Raw genomic sequence first — 24,697 nt, 5'->3', positions numbered from 1 at the left:
CAGTCCAAAATCAGAATGACATTTTACTGTGGTATTTTTTTTCTTTTCATAATCATAAAAAGATGCTTATGTCAAATATCTTGGATTTTCAGGAGAGCAGAATTAAATTTGCCAGCAGAAATTCCAAATAATATTGACATGAAACAAATGCTGCAGTGTTGTCTCACTTTGTTTTTCTTGGTACTTCCAGAACCACCTCCTATCCCTTCTTTGTGCATGACCCCTATGGACAGAGGACTTTGCAGGGCCAAAGAGTTAAGATTTTTCTACAACTACTCCACTGGAAGGTGTCGCCCATTTAGCTACAGCGGTTGTGGTGGGAATGAGAATAATTTCATCTCCAGAAAGTCATGTTTGAGGATCTGCAAGAAAGGTATGGGAAGTGATACTGCCCCCAGCTATCATTAAGAGGTAAATATTGTGTGGGTCAGTCAAAACATTCTCTTGCCGCTTCTGGTAGTAAGAATTGGCCTGATCAAATGTAATAGTTGAGAGTCTCAGAAAAGTGAAAATGGAAATCAGGAGAGATACAGAGCTAGAGAGAGAAGGAGGGACAGTAAGTGCAGTGTAAAAGAACAGCAATAAGAAAACTTGGCATTGGTCAAGCATATGAAGACTTTAGGTAAGACAATGTTTTTTTTCTTTTTTTTTAAGATTTATTGAAACAAGCTTTTTCTCTTATGTCTGATAATCTTGGATGTCTTCTAATCTTACTTTGTTAATTTTACCTTTAGGATTCAATAAGAGAAAAGGTGAAAGAAAATTAATAAAAATCAAGAAAAAAAGAAAGAAACAGCCAGTAAAGGCTCTGGGCATGGAAACCGTCCCTGAAAGAATGCAACTTTGATTTTTATGGAAATGTGAAGTAAACTACTCTTCACCTGTGAATGAAAACCCTAAGTGTACACCATTGAAATATATTTACTGTACTGATTATTTTGATTATATGTTACTAAGCTGCTTATATTTTTTATTATGTATTCCTCAATCATGTTAATAAACATTACCTTTTACTTTGCTAAAGACTTTTAAATTGCAGTTTGGTTCTATATAATTGTCAGACCTGCAGCAGGACAACAAATGGTGTGAGTGAATGGTTAAAATGCAGAGAAGATTCAAATTGAATTTCTCACCTCATTATTCTTTTTGAATTCTATTTTTGTACTAAAGAAAGAATAATACTTGTGAAAGAATAATCACTAGTCAAGCATGATTGAAACAATCATCGATTAAAAGATAGGTGTATTGCTATAAAAAGAAAATAGACACTGGATTTGTTTTAATCAGATTTATTTTAGATTATGCAGGCCTAGACTTAACTCCATTGAAGTATAATTACATATTATTACAGTACTGTAAAATGAATATGAGATCAGAATTAATCCACCAAAATCCATAAAGGGAGTGTTAAAGCTGTAAAGGTGTGAAGCAGTGTTGCAAATTTTTGAAAAGATTTAAAAATATATGTGTTGGGATCATTGACTTTTATCCTTGTTACTGATCTAGACTCATGGCTAAGCTTTACTGCTGAAAATGAAAAAAAATATGCCTTATAAATACTAGAGTGAGGGGACAAGTAGAATCAGATTTTTATAATGAAATTTTATCCAAATCTCTTCTCTAGTCCTTTCATGGCTCTTTCAGTCTAGGATGTCTTAAGTCTGATTTGAAAGATTCTCAAGGAACAGGAGTGTACATCAGAGAGCACTTATGTAGAGTCTTGTCATGTAAAATGTACGAGCACCACAGACTACCACTGCAATAACCACATAAATCAAACACGTGTGGTTCTGCCAGGAAACCTATAAACTCCACAGGCTGTATGCACAGAATTAATCTGGTGCATTTTGTCTCCTTGTTTCAGTTTCAATTTGATACCTTCCTGTTCTGGTTCATCACTTAGCCCTTTCTCTCCAGGTTTTCCTGTACTTCAATGCACCAGGAGTCAGGTCTGTAGGTGTGGGTTGCACTGTCCAGGAGCAGAGAAGTAGGATAAACACTTGGACCAGCTGGAATCTGTCATTGCAGATAAGTGGAGAAGCCATTGTTTAAACTGCTCCCAAACCTTTCTCCTTGTCCCATGGCACCTGCCTGAGCACAGCACTTTGTGTAGCCTCCCCAGGGCAAGTGGCTTTAGGCACACTTGGGGTGGGAGGGTCAGGATTTGCTCTTTTGCCATAGTTGCCCTGCTTCTACACTGACACTGCTTGTGTCTGCCTGGCTAGGGCTGCAGGTGAGGACACAAAAGTTTGCACCTCTCCTTGTCTGCATTTTATGGTCCAGCCAGTAAAAATACCTGATCTTCCATTCTCAGAAAAATTTCCCATTGGCTGCCAGTATTAAAACTTAACATTATTTCTAGATTGCAAGATGTACCTCAAAGGGAGACCAATCTGAAAGTGACTGCATTCATCTAGGGCTTTTATATGAAAGACAATGAAATTCATTAAGTTGTCCCACCAAGAACATTGAAAAGTATTTGTAAGCTTTGTAAGATTGATTAGATTACAAACTAGAATGATAAACTTTCTAATACAGAATGTTTTGAAATGAGACAACAGATATATAAGGATAGGAAATAAAAGATGAATTTCTGTGCAGATTGTCTTGTGATTCCTGTGCCACTTCATGACTGTTTCTCCTTCAGTGTCTCTCCAGAAACTTGTCCATGGCTGCCTGGATTCAACAACTACAAAACCCACATGGGAAAAAAAATATAGGGAAAAAAATCATCCTTTCTGTCCCAGCAGAGCCTTGGATGTGTGGCTGCTCTCCATTCTTAACAAGCTTCCTTCCCACTGAGCTTTATTGCAAACTAACAGGATCTCCTCACTGAGAGGGATCAGTTGCTCCCAGGAGTGTGCAGACTCCTCCAGGACTGCTGTAGCTAGGATAGGACTGGCAGGTACTCTCCCATCCTCTCCTACCCCACTTACAATGTACTGCAGAAACTTCTTGTGCTGCTGTAGTACATTTTGTAATGGCAGTAATTAAGTGATCCACTAAGGGCTTTCTTATGTCACTGCTGAGACAGAAGAGAGTTTGTACAGCTAGCATCTCTAGAATAAACTAAAAATCATTTCATCTGTGATTCATCTGTCAGGCTTGCTACTTAGTGCATTGAGAATCAAGACTGCAATGTCACAGACTGTAAAAACCTGATTATAATCAAGATTTGATCTGAAAGTGCAGGCTGCTCTCAACTGTGTGTGCACTCAGTTTGGACACCACACCAGCTATCCAGCTGTTTTTGTTTAGCTCTACAGTACACAGCTATATTTTTTACCATAAAGAGTCCACACTGCAATGTGATATGATCTTCAACATAACAAGAAGTTTCTTTCATGCCCTTCTTCTTCATTCACTTCTTATGCCTCCTGTACCTCCCACAGCTGCAGAACAATCAAATCCAAGAATAAGAAAAAGATCTATGCATTTCCCAAAGACAACTAAAGGATGAACAGAACAGGGGGATAATTGAGGCACATGACAGGAAAACATATGGATCAGGTGCCAGAATGGTGAAGCAGTCAGAACATGAAGCTGTGCTAAGGGGTTACAGTGACTGTACAGTTCCACTTGACTAGAGTCCATTCATCCAGTCCTTTTATTCCAGAATTTGCTCCAGTTGCTTTGGAGGGGAAATGCAGGGTGCTGTGAAATTTCTCCCGTGCTGTATGATAACAGCCAACAAGCTGAAGCAATTTTACAGAGGTTTGATGGGTTTCTGTATATCATCTGACCTGCAATAACTTGGTATGTGCCCTTAATCCACACAAATGGTGAAACAAAATGGCTCTGAGAAATAATTTGGTGTCCTTTTGTTCATTTTTACTGGTATGCCCTCATTTTTCTCCTTTTTATTTTCTACCCCCTGCTTCAGTTTTATTTCCAGCTCACTTGAGCCAGCATTTCTCCCTAGATCCCCAATCCATTTGCTCTCGCAAAGCTGATAATTTTGTATTTACCTTTTGAGCAAGTCTCAATATTTCTACCTTCTCAAACTTACTGAAGAGGACCAAAGGGTTACGTTTCCTAACCGGTTGTTTTCAGTGGTGTCTCCAAAGACAGATCGAGGTTCAGGTAAAGCAGGGTTTTACGCGTGTGGCTAGGTGGTGTTTCACAGGGTAATTAATTCCTGAATTAATTAAGGCGGTAAATGCCTGTGCGCAGCTTCCTGCGTTTATGCCCCGTGCGGCCGCCAGAGGGCGCCAGTGGCGCGGCGCGGCGCGCGCCGGGTGGCCTCGCTCCGCTGGGAAAAAGCGGACTTCACTCAATTTACCCTTTTTCTTCTGGATTTTAAACCTTCTTTGGTCCCAGTACAGGTAGGTTTGCACATTTAGGTCCCCTTAAACTGCTCCCTCCTTCGCTGTCGGCAGCCTGGGTGTGATTTATGCTCCTCGCAGCCGGGGGTGGGAGATGCGGCAGGGCTGGGGGGGCACCGCCCTCAGAGGCCCGAACTGCGCCAGCTGAGGGGTCCCGGCTCTCTGTGGGGTAGGAGTAAGCAAGTTCTAATATTACATTAATCAGTAGAATATAAAACTTCGTAAAAATAAACCCCAAAACCCCCCCAGAGCAACCAAGCAAATAAAAACAAAAAAAACCCCCACAAACAAAAAAGCCCCCACAAAACTCCACTGACTTTGACAGGCCAAATCAAACGTGGTCTGTGTAATACACGTCTCTAGCTAATTCAGATGCCTGTCTTGGAGATGTGTGCTTGGCTGGAACACCTGGATAATTCTCTAAGTTAGAGTGTGTAAAGTACCCTGTTGCAATTTACAACCTAGACCTAATTGGTCTAAAGCAATGCTACCAGGCTCACACCTGACAAAATTCCTGTACCTGCGATGACACCATTTATTTTAGAGAAGTCAATTTCCATCACTGCTCAGAATCAGAGCTAATCCCCACCTTACTTCTGTTTACCTAGAGGTTTAGGGTCCTACTCCTTAGTTCTTCACTAATTATAAAACTCAAACATTCTCCTGCTGATATGAGATCCTAGAAGCACCAACTCTCACACGTGCCAAATGAGTATCCAAGTCTGCTTTTTTTGGTAACCCTGGAGTGGGATTTCACTACAAATTGTATTGTTTATGGGATTTAAAGTATTCCTGGCCCTCTTTTCCCTCTTCCAATTTTTCCTGACCCTGGATTGGGGATGGGTTTTGTTTGAAGTTTTTTGGGGGGTTTCCCCCTTAGCTTTGTGTTTCTTGCTGTTTTCCTTCTTGAGGAAAATGTTTTCAATGCCCAGATGAATTCCTTCATCCAGTTCACAGTGTGTTCCACAAATGATTCTGCTGGCAAAAGAAAAGTGGATAAGAGATAGGTAGTGAGAAACAAGCAGTATATTTTATGTTGTTTTATGAGCAAATTCAGTGGTATAATTTTCATTGATCCTTATGACAATGTGATTTTTTGGGAGGTTCTCCCAAAAAAGGTACTCCCGAAGGAGTACTGGTGTTACAGGTGTTCATATAATTTGTGTTTGATGCTCCATGAACTCCGCATTTGTTCAGCGTAGTGTTGTCCTGTGCATATAATAACTGCTTATTGATTTAGAGAGCACAGATTCTTTCCATAGTACAGGGAATTTATTGTATTAAAAAAAAAATTGATAAATGGTTTCAGTGAAACATTTTTAGTTTCTGGTACAATATTCTTTGAAGCTAATAGAAAGACTGCTATTAATTTTGGGTTTTTTGTCATGGCAGTTTTCAAACTATTCATACTTGTGCTTTCAGATCACCAGTATTTAGAAAAATATAGCATAGAGATCAGCAGTAATAATGTTCCTGTTGTTATTGTTTTTTCTACCCTTGATACTTTAAAGACTTATTTCTTTAAATATTATTTTTTTCCTTGGGTACAAAACGAAGTGGCACTGTAAATGATATGTCCGCTTGAAACTGAAAATTTGAGTCTGACCTTTGCAGCTGCTTTACATCTGAGGAATAAAGATATTTCTGTGTCGAGCTTTTCAGCCCTTACGGTATGGGATGTCATGCAGCCCCTGCAGTCGCTGGCAGGGGAGGGTCAGGTCACTCATATCGAGGAGGAATGCAGCTCTTGTGTGTTCTTTGTCTCTGAATAAAGGTCCAAATTACTCTGTTTCTATGGGTCTAGTTGGAGGAGGAGGGCGAATCGCGCTGGCTCGATACGTGAAAGGACAGGTCCCGTGGTCCCTCCTCACCAGCAGAGAAGTATTTTGTGAGTGGTTTCAGAGCTCCGGCTGTGTGTCTGGGCGGGCGAGCGGAGCCGCCCTGGGGCCAGGTGCGGGCAGAGGCTGCGCCGGCCGGGAGCAGATGGCAGCGCCGGGGCTCGGCCGGCTCCCCGCTCCAATGCCACGGGAGCCCGGCTTCCCCGGGACATGCCATTCGGGAGAGAAGAGTAACTTAACGCCGGCCGCAGGCGGGGTCGGGTGATGTAACAGGAAGCTCTGATGTTTCGCTGCTGCCGCCGCTCCGCGCTGCCATCGGACACGCTCCCGGCGCTCCCGCAGCAGCGCTGCTCCGCCGGGAGAGCCGCCAGCCTCTGGATTACACCCAGCGGGGCACCGCGCTCTCGGCTGCCCGCGGGCCGAGACAGCTCCCTACAGCTTCACCTGACGGCGTTTTCCTGAGAGCTCGGCGTGGTGAGTGCCGCTGCGGGCGGTCTGTCTCATTGTTTCACCCACGAGCAGCGGTCCTGTGCCATCGGGACACGGCGACAGTAACGCGTGTGTGAGCGCCTGGCATTAACCTCGGCGTGGGGTACGGAATCCGCGCCCACACAGGTACGGGGAAACCTTCGTGTATTTCTACTGAGCGAGGTGCTGAGCTGATTTCATAACTGCTGTTGTTATCGTTTATGCTTGGTACGATAAATTAATAGAAAAGGAGATAAAATGCCCAAATCAGCGCTTTAAGGATTCTGCCTGAAACCTCTAATATTAACTAACCGAATTGCATCTGGAGAGAATTAGAGGCTCTTTGGCTTGAAAAGGGTCCTTAAGACTAATTGAGTACAACTGCGGCTCTTTCAATAGAGGCTGAATTAGGTGATAAAGTGGTGCAGGTTTGCTTACTGAGTATTTCTCTAAACTTATTGTACCAGAAAGAGGTCATACTTGAGTCGTTTCATAATTAGGTTTTGTGTTGTAATTACAAAACTTAAAAGGTAAGGCTGCTGTTTTGTTTGTGATTTCTGTCTGCTTGAGGAAAAGTTGCTTTGGTTTGAAGCCTGTAGGCGTGCCGGCGTGTTTCTGTTTGAGGTTTTTAACCGCAAACACCGAGCTGATTTATGGACAGCTAATTACCCACTTTTCCTTTCCTCGAGAAACTGTTGAACGGTGGCAAGTGTGTGATTCCGTGCCTTCAAGTACCAGCCGATAGGCAGTTCAAAGTCTTGCTGCTCCTTAAGCATTCCAAAACAGATGTGATACCCTCTGGGTTTACAAATGCGGTTGGAGTGCTGAGATTGGTAATTCTAGTAATTTGCTCGTGTGTGTAACATAGAACTAGGAAAATAAAGCTTGTTAGGCTATAAATCATACTTAGATTTGATCTACAATGAAACTTTTAGCTATCCATGCAGTTTATAAGGGAAGTAACTGATGTTTTTTTTCTCTTTGTCTTAATGAACTTATGCCAGCTACCTTGGGGATGGACTTTGCTGCTCTTATAATTGCGCCAATGCAATCTTCCTGTGCCTGCTGGGGCTGTTGTCATTCCCTTGCACTAATAATGCATCTAACAGCTGAAACTTGTTTAGGGATGTGCTCTGATTGTGAGGTCCTCTCGGTGCATTGGAAGGAGACACTCTTAAACCTAGATCAATGTAAGACCACACCTGAAAACAGATGTGTTTTCTATTAAAGTACACATGCTGTGGTACTGTTTGAAATTCTTAATTAAAAATAATGATCTGTATTTGCACAGTGTTTTCTTCTCTAGTTTGCTTGAACTCTCATCTATTTCACTGCCTGTAGGAGCGATCCCAAAGTCTTTATCCAACTCTGGAAATCTGAGCAAAAGGTACTTGGTGACACTGAGTCGGTGGAGATGGCACTTCACCTAAAAGGTGCTTATATTGTTTTAATGATCAGTGGGAATAACTGCCTTTAGAAGTATATCAGCTAAATGATTTAGATTCTTATTTTTTGCTCTTCACAAGCAACTGGTGTAGGTTGAAGCAGGTCTTGCCACAGGGGATGTGCCAGGCATGTGTGTGTTTGCAGGTTGGATGTCAGAACCTGTGTAACATGCAGGTTAAGCAAAGACAGGCAGGGCATTGATACAGAACAGTGTGACTGCACTTTTTACTGGAATAAGTACTAAGATACATTGCAGGTTCAAGAATTGCGATATGTGTGTCCTTTAAACTTCAAATATTACTGCACCCTGAATTTCTGATTAGTTGGAGTCTTTCTCTGCATTAAGACATGTAGCACTTATCCCTTTGAATAGGCTTTTTTTGATAAAACTCAAATGTTGAAATCCTGGCCCACTCAGAGCCACTGAGAATTTTCCCACCAACTGTCAACGGGCAAGACATTCCTAAATGTGGGTATTTTTCTGTTGAAGGAATTATACATAGATCACTCATCCAACCACTTACATTCTGCTGTCTTTTGGCAGCTGTTTGGGTTTTTTTGGTAATTTCTCTAATTTTTGAGCACTCCAGTTAAAAAACACAGCTCTGCATGTGTCTCACTGACCAATTCCTTACCTGGGTCCGTAAAGGGACTTGCTCTGGGAATACAGTATTGTTCTGTGGGCTTTCTGGGTGTTGTAGTTCAGGTTTTAGACCAGGATACAATTACGAACAAAACCGAGGGAAAAAAGCACGCTAACAAATTTCCTTTGACACCCATATAATTACTAACTCTATATTCTGTACATTTGAGGTAATTATCTTTCTCCAGTAGCATTCCTGGCTTATGCAGGAGCTGGGTAGGACTGGACCCACAGAAGTCTGTGAAGTCATGCAATTCAAACTGGGCCAGGGTGATTTGGAAGAAATTATCACTAGTGATATGTTTTTAATAATAACACGTATATAGTGATATTTAAAAGAGGCATATCTAGTGACTGCTGTAGTAAATGCTGAACATAAGTTATCTATTAAAGCCATTGATGGAATTTCTCCCATCAGAAGTCCAAGTCTAAGGTTAGGCAAACAAGGCAGGATTTCTCCTTAAGAAGTTGTTCCCATCTGTTGCCAATGTGTTTATGATGTTCTTGATTTGGTACCAAAATCCCTTCAGTGCTTCTGAGCAGCTGCCTCTGCTGTGGCACACACAGTGTTTGCCTTACCTCGGTGCCCTGGCCACCTCTGCTCTGCAAGCCTGGGTAGCTCTGTCATTGAGTTTCATGTGCAGCAGTTTCCTCAGCCAAGCTTTGCACTTATTGAAAACAGTCTTTACTTGCTCGTGGAGCTGCTCTGTCTCTGGGAAGCATTTTAAGTGTTTGGTTTAGCAAATTGTCTGAGCTCCGGAATTAACTATATCCTTGGTACTGCTGTGTCGAGGAAGGAATGAATGCTGCTACTATCAAAACAGATGTGAGCTGGCAAAAAAATAACTTTTAGGCAGTAAAATAAGTGTGTTTTTATATGTGTTTACATGTATTAGACATATAATAACATATTTAGTAAATTATTTCTACATACAACGTATGGAGGTCTGTTTCATGCTGACTTCCACTATTGCCAATGTAGCAACTAAAGAGAGAACAGAGGTTTATAAAGAAACTTTTGAAGTAAATCAGCTTTAGACTTTATCCTTTGTTTGTTTTATCCTAATATTCTGAATTGGATACATCTGAATGCTGCATCTTTCTAATGTTTATAACAGAAAAAGAGAAAGCTTTCTGTATGTGGATGCAACCCATTATTTTTACTTCTTGTATTCAAGTTGGCAATTCTGATGTTATCAGTGTAAAAAGCTTGCACAAAGAGAAGCAGAAAATAACCTATTTCTTACCTGTTACCTTAATGGGGAATTCCACAGCCAGTGTGGTACAATAGAAAATCTTATGAAATTGGGTTCCATTAGACCATTTCTCTTTAGCAACTATTTCTGTTCTATTTTAGAATCTGGGAAGAACTGAAAGGCTAAACTTTCATATTTTCAGAGTTTTGTTTTAACAGTTGTCTCTCATGCTTCAGTCTCCCAAGTTTGTTTATACTGTTTACATTTTCCCAGCAAAGTCATCCTTTTTCTGCCCTAGCTCTGTGCAAACACTTTCAATCATTTCTGCAGTATATGCTGTCCAAAAGTGATTTATTCTGAGTTGCTTTTCTTTGGAAACATGCATTTGAAATGCACTTAACTCACTGTAATGCACCAAAAATTTCCATGAGAGAAGCCATATTCTCCCTTCAAGAAAAGAAATCAGGCTCTTGTGGTAAATTTGCATGTGTGTCTGAGGCTGTTACCTTTTTGTATATCCTAGGTGTCACTCAAGCCTTTTCTGGCAGTTTTGGCCATTTTTAAGTTGTAGCTGACCATTCTGAACTGGATTTTATAAAACAATGCTATATGTGTGGATTTATGTCTGGGTCATGCAGGCTACATTTGAAAAATATATCCCCTGAAAATTAGTGCTGATTTTGTTTAATGAAGCCCATACCAGCATGACTTCCCATGTAGTACCATGAGCAAGGAGCACACCAAAGAAATCAGTAATTTTTTTTTTTTGATTACTGTGTTCAAAGCACTTACACCTACCTCATACACTGTTGTTTAGCATCAACTGTGTTTAGTCTGAATATCTTATGTTCCTAAAAACATCTTTTCCACCTATTCTCTGATATTCTCAGCTTGAAAACTACACAACCTTGAATGTTTATATGGGCATAAAGCATCACTCTTTGAATAACCATTTAGATTTTTCTCCTTTTTTTGTCCCCCATTATAGTGATGAAATCTTGCCAATTAATTTTCATAAATTTTCTTATCCCAAAACTGACAATTCTGGTAGAGTTTGAGTTTCATTAAAGTAAAGCAGAGGATGTACTGAGAACATTTTTGGTATACCTGACTCGTGTTTTAGGATTGAACAGCATTATTTCCATATTAATTTTTTCAGAAATCAATATAATTTGTCACCAAATGTTGTGCCTTCTAATCCTTCCTAGGTAGAAATTTTAAAATTTACTTTTCAGAAATAAGTAAGACCTTTAGTAATTATACTTCCTTCTTCTGTGGTTGCATCTATGTGTTTATTTAGTACCCTAAATGGAGGGAAAGTATTATACTCCACAGCCTTTTATTACTAAAATGGCATGTTTGTGCAATTATTATCCTGAAATATTCTGTATAATGGCAATATCTGCCCTTTAGTTTCAGTTAGTGAAATCCAGCAGGTGTCACTCTGGGGATTAAATAAGAAATATTACACAGAGAGAAGCTTTTTAGGAGAATTTAGAAGTATTTATTCTAATACATTTTTCCAGAATAATTTTTTGAACAGGCATGCCTCCTTGCATCTAAAATCTGTTTTTCTAGTTATATTATTTAATGGGTATATTTATTTTTCTGTGTGTCCCCTTGAACACAGTCACTGGTACGGGATTATACAGTCAGAACTTGTACTCACAGGTGACATGACTGAAATGTAAAGAGTTGTGACTCAGTTTAATGTAGCCTTGATGGTATTAAAAAAATGTTTTTATCATCATCTTTGGGGACCAAAATTGTTTTTTTTGTTGGTGGACATCCTCTTGCACAAGTAATGTGTTTTCAGTTGTGATGAAATCAAGGAGGTGCTTCTGCAAGTGACTTACATGTTCAAATAGTCCACATACTGTTTGTGTTTTACTTACCTCCAGCTGATATGTGAGGTGGCTAATCATCCAAACTTTCACAGTAAAAAAGTTTGGAGAAGAAACTTTGCCATGTGTCACAGAGTTTCAAGTAAAAGTCAATGATGAATTGTTTTGGTGTGGGGAAAAAAAAGCGTCAAGTTTATTGCTTAGTGTTCTTTAGGGAATGATGTACTCATGTTGTATTGTGGTGAATTTCTACATGAGTGTGGAGTTCCATATTCTCAGAGTTTCATATTGTGTGGAACAGGAACATGATTGTTAAAAATTCACGGGTTTCTAGAGGGGATTGTTGTTTATTTCCCAGACTGGGTTAATGCCACCTTAAACAGAAACAAATACCTCAGCAGGCAGCCTTGGAAAGCAATCCACAAATATAAGTCTGTCTTTAAATGGAAAGAACGTTTTTTTTAATAAATACATGCATACATTCATGTATTTTTATAAATGCATATATATATTTACAGATATATATTTTATATGTTTATTTTAAAAATAATCTCATTCTAGAACTTGTAACCTCAGCCTACTTTAAACAATCCAGTTTCCTTTCTCTCACTTCTTTCTCCTGTTTAAGCCCCTATCCTGTTCCGTTTTTGATTCTATTCAACTTCCTTTCCTGTGATGACTCTGAGTGAGTCACTTTGCCAGGCATTAAGAATGTGGCTTGACAATATTTCCAAAAGCTTATCCTATACTGGCTCATGCAGATGAAATTAACCTCTGCCTTATCCTTCCTCTCAAAGAAATGTCAGTCTTCACACGTCCAGTTTCTTGGAAGGGAAAGGTGGGGGTGGGAAGCCTTTCCATAAATGACCGTGTTGAACTTCAGAGCCATCTTCCTTCCACAGCGTGTGTACCGTAACGAAGCATCGCCATCGTGAACCTCTTTAACATTGATTTAGCGTGAACTGGGGAAAAAGTTAGCTTCAACCAGTTCAGGAAAGCTAAAATAAGGCTCTTTCCTGAGTGCTATTAAAGTACTCTCTGCGTGGCTACCGCTGTGCGTTCTTCATTCTTTATTAAATGTGTTGTTTATTGCATTGAAATGCGTGGAAGGCCACCAGGATTGTGCTGGGTTTGTGTGCGGCTGGCAGAAGTTGGGAAAAAAGCACATGTGTGTTTAAGTAGGCACTTAAACACTGAGCTGAGTTGCAGCCTTTCTTGTGGTTATGTTCGTGCCAGCGTAGTGTGGGGCTTGCGGGGGAGGGTTTGTTTTTTGCTTTTGTTTTCCTTTGGGTTTGGTTTTTTTTCTCTCCAGTTTTAGCAGAAGTGGGTAAAGAGAGAATTTAAAAAAAAATGTTTCTAATCTGTTAATTGTGTATGTGCATAAGGAAATGAAAGCCTTTCTGCTGCAAACAAACAGGGAAAAAACATAGTCCTTGAAAAGAAAAACTTTAGAAACCTTTATGCAAATAAGAGTAAGAATTCTCATGAAGTTAAACTTTGCTGTTGCAGTCTTCTCCTTGTTCTACAGAACTGTGGAATCTCACCTCCATCATTTTCCCCTAGGGGAGGTGTGAAAGATTATAGCAGATGTAAATTTCTGTGTATTACGTCCTAAGTGCAGTTAACACTGCTGCAGATTACACACCAGGAAAACAGATATTTGTTTCATATCTGTTTGCTATCACAGGGTGGGTTTTCTCTAAAACAGGAGTTATGGTTATAATTGGAAGCTCAGACAAGTCAGTCTGGAGTACAGTTGTATTAATCTGAAATTATTTTTAGTTTCTCATTCTGGAAATTCTTAATTTCTTACTAAAGGAGGTGATGTTGGTCCATCTTCAACTCTTTAAAGTGTCACTATTGGGTTGATTATGGAAGTCGCAGCACAATCCTGTAAGAGCCTTTTGTTCCCATAGCCCTGTGCGTGCTGGATGTGCTATATCAGCATTTTGAGAGTACCTAGGAAAATCACTCTGATGTTTTTAACCTTTCATGATCCACTGGGATAGCTGCTGGGCCCAGGTTTTCTTTTCCTTTTTATCCCTCAATTATTTCAGAAGAGCTTGCACAAGTAGAGCTCTTTCTCTGCAGAAGATCCCTCTTCTGAAAATTGTGCATGCAATCCAAGGGAAGAATTCAGACAATGTAGTTTAACTGGACACTTTTTATTTAGAGCTGCAGGGATAAAATAGTCTGCTGACATGCTAAGCTTTTCCTAGAGTCACATTACAAACCAGTGAAGGACATGGCAGTAATTCAGGGTTTGTTGGAAGGCTGGCAAAATTCTTGTGCTGTCTTTGTGGGGGCACTGGGGCACCAGAGCATGGCAGTGGCTGCTGCCATCTCCAGGGTACAGGCACCAAACGAGCTCTGGTTCAAAGCAGCTTTTAGGGACATTTCTAAGTCTGCATAGGCAAGGGAAGAGAAGTTTCTGTGGAAATTTATGTTGTCCAGTGAAGACAGACTGTCATGACAGAGTTATCGGTGATAACTCAGCTTCCTCAGGGAATGCACGTGTGCCAAACCGAAGTGTTCAAAAATAGCGCTACGCATACAGGAATGTGGAAAATTTTAAGCCAGAGGTTTGTTTTGTTTTATTTTATTTTTACAATTTCTTTATCCCTCGTGTTTCATAGAATTCTGAGCTTTTATATTTTTAAACATTTACAGATTTTAAGCAGGATATTGTCTAGCTCCTCCTTCCAGGAGTACTAATTAACAATAAAACCATGAAGCCTGGTAGCAAGGAAGACAAAATGATGGAAGGAATAACAAATGCACAAAGGGGAAAAAAAAGTCTGAACCTGAAGATGTTGTTCCTATAGGAAAGTGAACTGAAAAAATCAGTAAACGGAATGATGTTGCCTTTAGCATGACTCGTATTTCAGAGACAAAGCTTAATCAGGTGTCCTGTGGTCAGTCAGACCTCGATAAACAGAAAGATTCCTTTAATTGGTGAGAAATCACTACTTACAGTTATGTCTGTGACATGAATTCACAGTATGGTTATGAAATTAGTTGTCTATTCAGTATTTTAATTAGATAGCAAAACCAGATGCTGGGTTTCAGTGTGTGGTCTAGTTAAGGTGTCAGTAATTGCAGTGCTAAGTTAGCTCATCTTTCCCTCATACAGAGAGCAGGTGAAATACTCAGCTGTCACACATGGAAGGTCTTTATTACCACCTTTCCTCTTCATCTGTGGAATAGAAGGATACCTCCTATTTCTTCTACCGTTTATTGAGTAAAGGACTTTGTGATCTCTCAGAATTTAAGCCTATGATTTTCCCATTATTCATTCCTGTTTTTCCTGTAATTTGCCCTTTACAGGTAAAAGGATCCTGTTCTCTTCTCAGTTTACAAATCATTAAGGTACTTACAGCTAAGTATTTTTATTCCCCTCATTCAAGCTCTGCAGAGCTGTGGGGGTGTTGTGCAGATCTCCACATCCACTGAGCAGCCCAGGAGTGCCAGGGCCGTCTCCTCATCTCCACGATGGGGCAGGATTTGTGCACGTGCAGTCCCACGTTGCGTTGGTTCCTCTGCTGCCACGCATCCGCTATTAAAAAAAATTGCTGAATGACAGTAATAGCGAGGAACAATGGGCTATTACCGGATGTTCAGACAGGGTCATTACAGTATATTTTCTTGTGCAATCTTGTTATGAACAAGATTCATATTTACCAGCTTGTTTTATTTGTCAGCACCCTATTATTAATTGGTGTTGCAAGGCTATGAACTGCTCGTTTTCTAGCAAAGGTCAATTTGATGAAATGAAGTTTTTTTCTAATAGCTCTATGGAAAGCTTATTTTCAATATTTATAATAAATTTATGGATTTTTTAAGTATTGGGTATTTATCATCATTGGTAATGACAAAAAAAAAAAATTACCATCAAACTGCAAATTAGCCTTAATGTACTTAGCAAAATCACTGAATCTTGCGATGAGGCTGTTGTATTGGAAAATTTAAGTAGATAAGTTGCTTTTGGATTTTGAAAAAAAAGTGGTTTATTTGCAGCAGTGCTTTTTGACATATCGGGGATTTTACATGGTTTCCAACACTTAGAACACAAATCCTTTGATTTAAAAGGCAAAGATGAAAACATAGCACCTAGTTGAAGCAACTGTGGGCTGTTTCTTTGTGCAGTGAAATTAACTCTCCCTGAAAGACACCTAGTAATGGGCATAGCTGCAAACATTTGAGAAGGATTCCAGCTAACATGAAATAAGGAGTTCAAGCAAGAGAGGATTCAGTCAAATTTGGGATCCAGGAATCAGTAGAACAGACTAGAAACCAGTCCACAGGGATTTGAGATGCTGATGAAAACTGGATTTGTTTTTGGCATTGTATGAAAATGTTTCAATTTTTTATCAAGACGCGTCATTTTCTTAGATGTGAAAATGGTTGTCTTTGTTTTCTTGGAATAAACACAGCCCAATTTGGAATCCTGGGCTCTATTTGTGTAAGAGAGTCTAAGGAATGGAAAATAAAGGGTACTGTAGGTCAGGACTGAGGTTAGCAGGACTGCAAGGGGAAGTGTGGCAGCTGAGGATCCCTCAGCATGTCTGTGGCTGCCCTGTTTGCACGCGAGCGTGGGCAGGGCGGGGAGCTGGCCATGGCAGGGATGTTCGTGTGAGTCTCACAGAGTGAGGGATGTGTCCATGGACACGAGGTGACACTGGGTGAGATTGGAATTAGTGCTGCTCCTTGAAAGCTTTTGTAAGGTGTATAGCTCTTGTCCAGTGCGACAAATGGCTCATTGGAGACCAAATGTTTTTCCTCAGCTCTCTTGACTCCTTTTGACTTTTGAGTCTTCGATCCTACAAAATCCTTGAAGTTACAAGGAGCACGCTTACAAAGTCCACATACTTGACTGTACGGATGATGCTCAGAGCACGAAGCAAGGTCAAAGGTTTATAAATCCAGATACAACTTAAAAGCAATTATAAACAAGGGAGGGGGGGAAGCTAGGCATGAGCAGGAAATATTGAAGAGTAAGCCTGTGATGCTGAAAACATCTTGCACACTGGTCAACAGCACTCCTACATTTGAAAAGTGAGACACAGAGGGTGCTCAGCAGTTATTTACCACATCTAATGTTACTTGTATCTGATAAAAAAAAAATAATGTATTACTTAGTATAGGAAGGGCTGTGTGCACTGCTTAATGTAAAATAAAGCAACTAATTAATGCCAATCAACAGTACTTCTGTCTCAGTTAACTGATGAACAATATTTAAAGTGTTCCTCCTAAAAGATCACGTGATCTTATGTGGATGAATGCAAGCATGTTTTATTGAACTTAAAAAGGTCCAAGAAATATATATGTGGATTTCCAGAATCCATTTGTAACTTTTTAAAGCAAACATTTGCTTAAAAAACATTTTCAGAGCATTGAACATGACAAAAGTATTAAAGGTGATGATTTTTTACATGAGCTGGGTTTTCCTAGAGGGTGTCTATTTCAAAGGGCACTCGGTTTTTGGGTGAATATCATTCCTGTAAGGGGACCATAAAGCAGGTTAAAACCAATTTATTTTGGGTTTCCAGAGGGGTGTCCCCCAAGTGACTGCTGAAAATGTTTCTTTTGATGAGAGAGAAAGATTGTAAGCGTACTTTGATAGAAAAATAGTCCTATAGAGAGGGAAGAATGCAGTTTGTCCCAGACAGATAGTTGTTTCCTGACATTGGGCATTTGGTTAACAACTTCCAGTGTTTGATGATGTCATGGGTCCTATGGATTCTGTATGTTTGGGGCCCTTTGGGCTTAACAGGAAGGTCACCAAGTTATCGAGCAACTTGTCTGTTTGATGAGATTCAACTGCCCTTCCTGCCCCACTTTGCAGAACCTCAGCTTTCAAAGACAAAGCAGTGCTGCTCCTGGCACTTTGCCAGTGTATAGACCTTTTTTCCCAGCTGAAAAGGTAAATACCCCAAGAGATGGAAGTAGTTCTTTTCATTCTGCTTTGTGTCCTTCAGATCCTACTGATTCTTCATCTACCTGAACCTCTCTGTAAAAACCAAATGTGTCTTCATTCCTTTTCCTATGCTCTCAGAGTCTTGGACTTTTTAAGGTGTCTATCCGCAAATGTCTAGATAAAGGATTTGCACTTTTTTGCAGCCCTCTGGAAAAACTTATGATTCTCTCTCTATGAAACCAGAGAGTGTATGTTGTAATAAAACAAAGCACAGAAGCAAACCTATGTCAGTAACACAAAAGGTGGTTGAGCCAGAAACCTCCACCAGAGGACCTTTTAACTTATTTTGTCTGGCTACACAAGACCATGGTTTTCAGAGCACCTGTTTTTAAGTTGCATCTCTTGCAAAGAAGTGCAAGATACATGTGTGGAAGTTGTGGTTAAGTCTTTGTTTTCAGGAATGAAACTGCCTCTAGTTTTGTTGCCAGAACCAAGGAGTAACAAAAAATCCATTGTTGCATTGGCTTTTTTTTTTCCCTTCCAAAATGCAGCAAGTGTGTTATTGTTGTTGCTGATGGAAGATCCCTTTTCACAGTCTTCCAACGACTTCAGTATTTTCCTTGTTTTGCATCAGGGAGGTAACCTTTGTAACATCCTGTTTTATTTACCAGCCATATCTGTAAACTGCAGGAATCCTTCCTGTTCAGCTCACAACACAGTGCTCAAGACAGACAGAAATCCTTGATCTTCATTAGAAAACCATTTGGTAACAAGCTGAGTAGCTCTGGGACTCCTGTCAGGTGTTTGTTTTAAATAGCACCAATTAATACTGTTTTCAAAACTAGAAAAGGTTGAAGTGAGTCAAATGAAATCAGAGTTCTCTTGCATCTTCCCCAAAATTCACACTGTACTGTATTGTGCACTGGTCATGAACGGGAAAGGTTTTGTGACTGATCCCTCTTTAATTTTATACATCTCTGCAGTTCTTCCTCTTTTGCTGGAGTTGGAACCCAAGTACAAAACTACCATGGAAAAAGACTGCTCTTGCATTTTTTTCTGGCAGACTTACAACCTGAGAGTATCTAAATTATCAGAGAGCCTGTTCTCATGAGAGTCCTGTCCAGATTTCCAACGAATCTGGAACATTATCCAAGTAAGTGTAGAAACCTACACAATCACACAGTTACAGTGGAGCTTGTGGTTGAGTTTCTTTGATGTGGGTTTTTTGAGTGTGTGGTTTTGTTGGTTTTCTGGTTGAATTTTTTTGGTTGCTATTCTTCCTTTGTTACTTTTTATACAAAGACTTTTATATAATTTTAGCATGTTTCTTTGTCCCCTTCCCTTGTTAATTTTTTTTTAATTCAGATTGATCATTTTCCATTCTCATAGAAATAAGTGTCATCTTTTTTTGAACAAGAGTCTGTTACATTGTAGGATGATGAGAGTTTTGCACAATGAGCTATAGAACCAGTTCACACTAATTTTCTAATTAGAATTTGATCACTAATGAAATTAGTGGGTGGATACTATTAAGTAAAATGGATTTTACTGCTTAGTTTCAGATAGATTTAGTACAGAGTTTTATGCTATTGGTATATCAAATTGTCCTCGTCCACAAATCTTTTCTAGATAAACATATTTCATAGTCTGACATGGTCCACTCCTTAGTTCCAACATTGCTCAAGATGTGCAGTACCTGCAAAGCTGGTTGTGGAGAAGCTGTGCATGGAGGCAGTGAGCAGCATGAGCAAAACAGGCTGTTTGCTGGGCAAGGTGAAGCAACTGTCAGTGCTGTGCCTGTGCTCGTACTCACCAGTAATTAATTCCATCGCCTGAGCAAGAGCGCTCCAAGACCATGTTATCATTCCAGCACAGTCCTGCCAAGCAGCTGGTGCTGCTCCTTGTTTTTGTTTCTTTCTCAGGGAAGTAGGATTGAGCTCACTGGAAATGTTTCTCATCCTTCTCTGATATAAATCAGTAAACATAATCACTCAAAGAAAAACACATTTACCATGCATTACCTGTGTGGACAAATACATGTTTCCCAGTGGTGACTCCTGTTGATGGTTCTGTAATAGGTAAACTAATAAGATATGTGTGGTTTAAATTTTATTTATTTATTAGCATCCATATTCTCCTTAAATAAAGTTTGATAATCTGATAAGTTTAAATAAATTAGCCTTTTAGGAGGAAAGCCTTTATCTATGTGATGAATGTGAGGGGGAAGAGCATTGGTCAATGTAACTTGTGGCAATAGAATGTTTTTCAGAATTTATCATTATTTACTTAGAGGTGTTTTGCTAGGGAAAAAAATACACTTTTCTAGCACCTACGTACTGTTTCAGTGGCTCATGAAGGAATGTCAATAAGATTCCTGCACTGGGTGAGAGACAGGAAAATATATTCACTTCTGAGGGGGAAAATCCAGCTCTTCGTAGACTGCTAAGTGTTTTTGCTCTGAGACCTGTACTAGCATCTTCTTATCAGCCTTAATTCAGCAAACATTAGTAAGTTTAATTTCAAATTGCTCTTATTAGATAAATTGTTGTGCCTCTGTGCACTCTGTTCATAATGTGAAGGGGCTTGGAAAAACATTAAATATAGAGAAGGCTACTTGGCTTTTTCAACTATGCAGCTTCTTATTTGAGGAACTAAATTTGCTCATCAGTTCCCAGTCTTTGGGCATCAGCCTCGGCACCTTCTTACCCCACTGACTATAAATTTGTACAGAATTTTTATGTCCTGATGTGCTGATCTGCAACAATAGAAACAACATATGGAAACCATGTGTCTCCAAAATAAGTCAGGTCAGAGAGGACTTGCTGCTAATGAGCTGGTCTCAAGTCAAAGATGATTGTATTTGCTGATGAACTTGATTTTGTTTTCCTTTTCTCCTAAATCATGAGCTGGCTCCTGGCTATTGCACCTAAGTAGTTCACCTTTTGCAAATTTTAAGTGGTTATTAGGTAACTTTTATAACATAAGGACCAGAAATTTTCCAGCTTAAACGGTTCCAAGGGGTCTGTATATGATCATACTGTGTTCATACCATGTCCTGTACACTTTTGTACCTTGCAGCTGTAGCTTGAGAATGTTGTAAAACTGACAAATGTGCCAGGTTTCCAAATAACTGAAGAAAATGTGCAAGATACTGGGATTGAGCTCTTTTTCCCGCTGTTACCTTCTGTCCCATCCTGATGATTTTTTTTTCCCTTAGGTTTTTAAAAGTTTGTCTCCACAGCAAGTTGCTCTTAAGACCAATTAATATTGTGGAAAGAGCTGTTTTTGATTTGTTAGCAGTGACATGCTGTTTTCAGGGATCAGAATATTTCAGGGGTCAGGATATTATATTTTTGTAGTGAAATTCATGCTTTTCATTTATTTTAGAATACTTAATGTTGTTTCACAAGTGTAATTGGATTGGAACCTTTATATTGAGGACATAGGATTTCCCATCTTGAATGAGATATAGGCCAGTGAGCTTTAGTATTCTCCTTTTGCTTTCTGTATATACGCTGTGCATGGTGCTTCCTAAAATGGGGAAAAAAAAAAAGTATATGTCACCTTAAGAAACTGAATTTGTTTTTTCAATGACTTATCTGCAGAAAAAATAATTTCTCCTTAATGGTCAAAGAGAAAAAATTTGGTTAAAGTGACAAAATTCTCATTTGCCCACTAAGCATTTGCTGAGAGTACAATTTCACTTCTTCAGGAATGGTAAGGAACTGCACACTAAGACCATTTGAACATCTAGATTACTGAGGGCAGGATCAATATTCACCCCCTACTCAAACCTTGCTTCTTCCTTCATCAACAAGAAATTGGATTAATAACATGAGGGACAAGCGTTCTGCATTTTAATGATTTTTGATGCCCTCAATAAGTTAGTTACATTTCAATGACTGTGTTTTGCCTCTTGATAGGGTAAGGGCCAATGAAGTATGGAAAAGGAAAGAATAAATGAAATATGATCACAGTTTCCGTAATGAAGAAGCCTCTCAGGGAAGACCCAGGATCACACCCAGGTTTGTTCTGGGCAGGGAGGGATGACAATCCACGAGGCTCTTAACGGCAGTAACCCTGCAGAAATGCCATGGAGCAGCTGGTTCCCAATGTGCCATCAATCTGTGAGAGGTAGCACAGGGAGAATGAGAAATGTGTGGAGACTCATATTTGTAGTCATCTCAACAAGTCTGTCTTGGCAGTTAAATTAAAAGACCCTAATTCAAATTAACTTCCAGGTTTACCAAAAAATGACAGAACTTAGAGATTTTCAGTTTTAAACAGTTTGTAGCTTAACTGTTGCATGGGACATAAATTTGCCTTCAGAGTGTAAAGATTTGTCTTTAGAAATTTTAGAGTTTTATAATTTAGATAGTTCTGCTTTCTTACTTTTATGAACTTCAGTGCAAATAGGAAGTAATCTGCAATAACACAAAAGTTACTGAAGCATTTCATCCCTTGCACATAAATGCAGTTAATTCTGAAATCCACAGCTCAGATCCTGGCTTTCTGCAATAACTCCTCAGTTATCCCTCTGGGGTGTAGATCCAGCTAGGACAAGGAATGCTAACAAGCCTTAGGATGTAGCAGCAAGTACGTCATAACCACTTTTGCCAAGAAACTAATGCAGTCCCACAGTGATCATCTCCACCTATGTCACAGTCCTGCAGGAGAGAGGATGTTGCTGAGAGAAATTCATTTGAGCTATTTCATGGTAGAAAACAGTGGGAGATGTATGGGTTTTCAATGAGAGATTAATATAAACTGGGTGGGGGTTTAGTCTTGTTTTGTTTGAATTTTGGTTTGGGTTTGGATTTTTTTTATTATTATTATTTTTATTTTTTTTTTGCCTTGAAGCCTAGAACTGATTGTCATAAAGAAAATTTCAAGTTACACTGGTCAGAGGTCAAATACAAATGACAGTGAAGTTAGAAATGGGCTTTCCATGGCCTAAGTTGTGCAAATTGTGAAAATTGTCTTTCCCAATAAATATATTGGTACTACACAGTGTACCTTTCAAAGCTCACTACCTGAATATTTTGAGAAATAAAAAGTAATTACAAGTCATAATTTGATTTTTATAGAGTAGGAGCCTATTGCTTGAAGTTTAGTATCTTTGATAAATAGAACATTTTTAATAGCTAAAGTGGAATTATAAGTAGACTCCATGAGTCTGCAGTAATGAGTGATGTTCCTAACACAATCACACAGGCCTTGGTGTTGGAAGCTGCATTGTTAGGCTGCTGGCTGGGACTCAGGATATCCCTTTCTGCTTTCACAAAAATCTCTTGGGCCTTTAATTTCCAGCTGAACAGTCACCAAAGGTCCATGAAGAGACCTTGAGCAAAACTTAGACCTCACTGAGCAATGCGGATGCACTTTATTTATTTATTCATTTTTAGTGCATGTTCTGTTTCGGCTTTTCAGCTCTTACAGATGTGGCGAAAAAGGACTTACTAATTGTACAAGGCACTATCTAGATTCACAGCCTGGTCTTATTTCAATACAGAATAGCATTTCTCCTTGAATATATGAATCTCTTTGTCAAACATTGTCTCTAGGAAGATGCATTCATTTTTTTTGCCTTGGGAAGCAGAGAAGGTGCTTGTGTACAGCTTTTTTAAGATTGTACCTTCAGAGCTGCCATTTTTAGGGCTGTCTGGCAAAGTTCATCAGTGTCAATTACAGCCTCAGAAACAAGAGTCTAAGCTCAACACAGAATGATATTTAAGTAAAAATGATCTTTGATGGGAAAGAATACCACCCTTTCCTCCACCTCCTCTCTGTACTTCAAGATCACTTGACTGTTTTGGTCCCTTAAACTCTGGGAGGAGCCGTTTCCTGCAAGAAGGGCTGTGTAAACAGGACAAATTAGAGGCTGCCCACAGTGCTCATCTGTCCTGATGACTGGGACACTGCAGTCACTGGAAAACTGCTCAAGTCGTGTTTGCCAGGCTCTGGATGCTGACAACCCTGCTGAGGCAAGCTTTTAGCTCTGTGCTAATTTTCATTGTGTTCTCCTAGCTCTTGTTGGGGTTGCTCTAAAAATTGTACTTAGCAACGTGCCCTTTATTTGCAGTGCTTGGAGATGGCCCAGTGTGTGTGACCCCCTTTTCTCAGGACTTTTGTTTCTGAGTTGATTCTGCTCTGAGCATGTTATGACTCAGTGACTTCAGTGAAACTGAACAGAATGCAAACATGCTATGTGTTTCTTTTATTGTTCATCAAATTTTAATTCTGATTTTTCTTTTTTTTTGTGTGTGGGTTTGCTTTGGAGGGGCTCATTTTGTTCTTCTTTTTCTAATTATTATAATTCCTGTTCCTTCAGCTCAGCTGTTTATAGGGAAGGCACTTATAGGAGAGGTATTCCGTGTCTGGGGTGGGATGGGATGAGCCAGCACTCGGGCACCTGCTATTTCCTGGGAAGCCCATTAGGGCTGGCTCAGTCCATCGGGATACAGCAGATCCATCGGTGCCAGGGTTGGTAGGTGTCTCTTACACCCTCTGGGCATCTCAGAGAGCAGTGGGAGCTCTGTGAGAGGCAGGAGTTCAGCCCTTGTTCTTGATCTATCTCCTGACCCACACAGGTGAGAGCAGCACTGGCAAGATGTGTGCAGTTAGAGTGCAACCATGCTGCAAATGGAGACTGTACTAGAGACTGATTACCCCTCTACCAGTTTGGAGAAAGCAAAATGAGAGACAGAAGTGTATTTCTAATGGGTTTGTGCTTCCTTCAATAGCTGTGTGTGTGTTGTTCACCTTTTGCAACTGTAAAAGGTCAATTAAAAATAAAAAGAATGATCCTGATTAGCTGGGCAGGTCCATTTCCACTGCACCAGCATGTGTTGTGGGTGTCCCTGGGGTATTTTTTGGAGAGCAAAATAGTTGATGGTGCTGGTATTTAAAAAGCTCAAGTTAGCTTCTGAAGTTAACACGCATTCAGTTCCTTTGTTTTGTTCGGAGTGCAGAGATTTAAGAATTCCTTTGTGTATTTTGACCACTGTGAATAAATTTCCC

General features: G+C 39.7%; 2 protein-coding genes and 1 long non-coding RNA gene across 13 annotated transcripts in view; 2 read left to right on the top strand and 1 right to left on the bottom strand.

The window, feature by feature from the left end:
* Positions 1–1,488, top strand: part of TFPI (tissue factor pathway inhibitor) — a 35,987-nt gene extending 34,499 nt beyond the window's left edge. For 7 of the 8 annotated variants that reach the window (XM_015635280.3, XM_015635279.3, XM_015635284.3 and 4 more), the window contains 2 exons: positions 191–373; positions 735–1,488. In XM_015635280.3, coding sequence (XP_015490766.1) covers positions 191–373; positions 735–847 — 296 coding nt within the window. In that variant the 3' untranslated portion in view covers positions 848–1,488. Of the gene's footprint in view, positions 1–190; positions 412–734 lie in introns of all 8 variants that reach the window. The other variant, XM_015635281.3, reaches the window with a different exon arrangement.
* Positions 1,489–2,379: 891 nt separating this feature from the next.
* LOC117244733 lies at positions 2,380–3,810 on the bottom strand. The gene is made up of 2 exons (XR_004498355.1): positions 3,287–3,810; positions 2,380–2,689 (listed from the first exon to the last, which is right to left on the bottom strand). It is a non-coding gene; the product is annotated as an uncharacterized LOC117244733 (long non-coding RNA).
* Positions 3,811–4,302: 492 nt separating this feature from the next.
* The window catches only part of CALCRL (calcitonin receptor like receptor), a 64,995-nt gene continuing 44,600 nt past the window's right edge, over positions 4,303–24,697 (top strand). Inside the window, exon 1 of one of the 4 annotated variants that reach the window (XM_015634850.2) lies at positions 4,303–4,325. Coding sequence is in view for 1 of the 4 variants with exons in the window: in XM_015634847.2 (XP_015490333.1) it covers positions 23,584–23,661 (78 nt within the window). In the remaining 3 variants the exon portion in view is untranslated. Of the gene's footprint in view, positions 4,326–6,449; positions 6,779–21,600; positions 21,703–23,561; positions 23,662–24,697 lie in introns of those variants that run through there. The other 3 variants (XM_015634848.3, XM_015634849.1, XM_015634847.2) reach the window with 3 other exon arrangements.

The sequence above is a fragment of the Parus major genome, chromosome 7, assembly GCF_001522545.3.
Source record: "Parus major isolate Abel chromosome 7, Parus_major1.1, whole genome shotgun sequence".
Classification (NCBI taxonomy): Eukaryota; Metazoa; Chordata; class Aves; order Passeriformes; family Paridae; genus Parus; species Parus major.
Note: the sequence above shows the minus strand (reverse complement) of the source record. Positions and strands in the feature narration are given on the sequence as shown.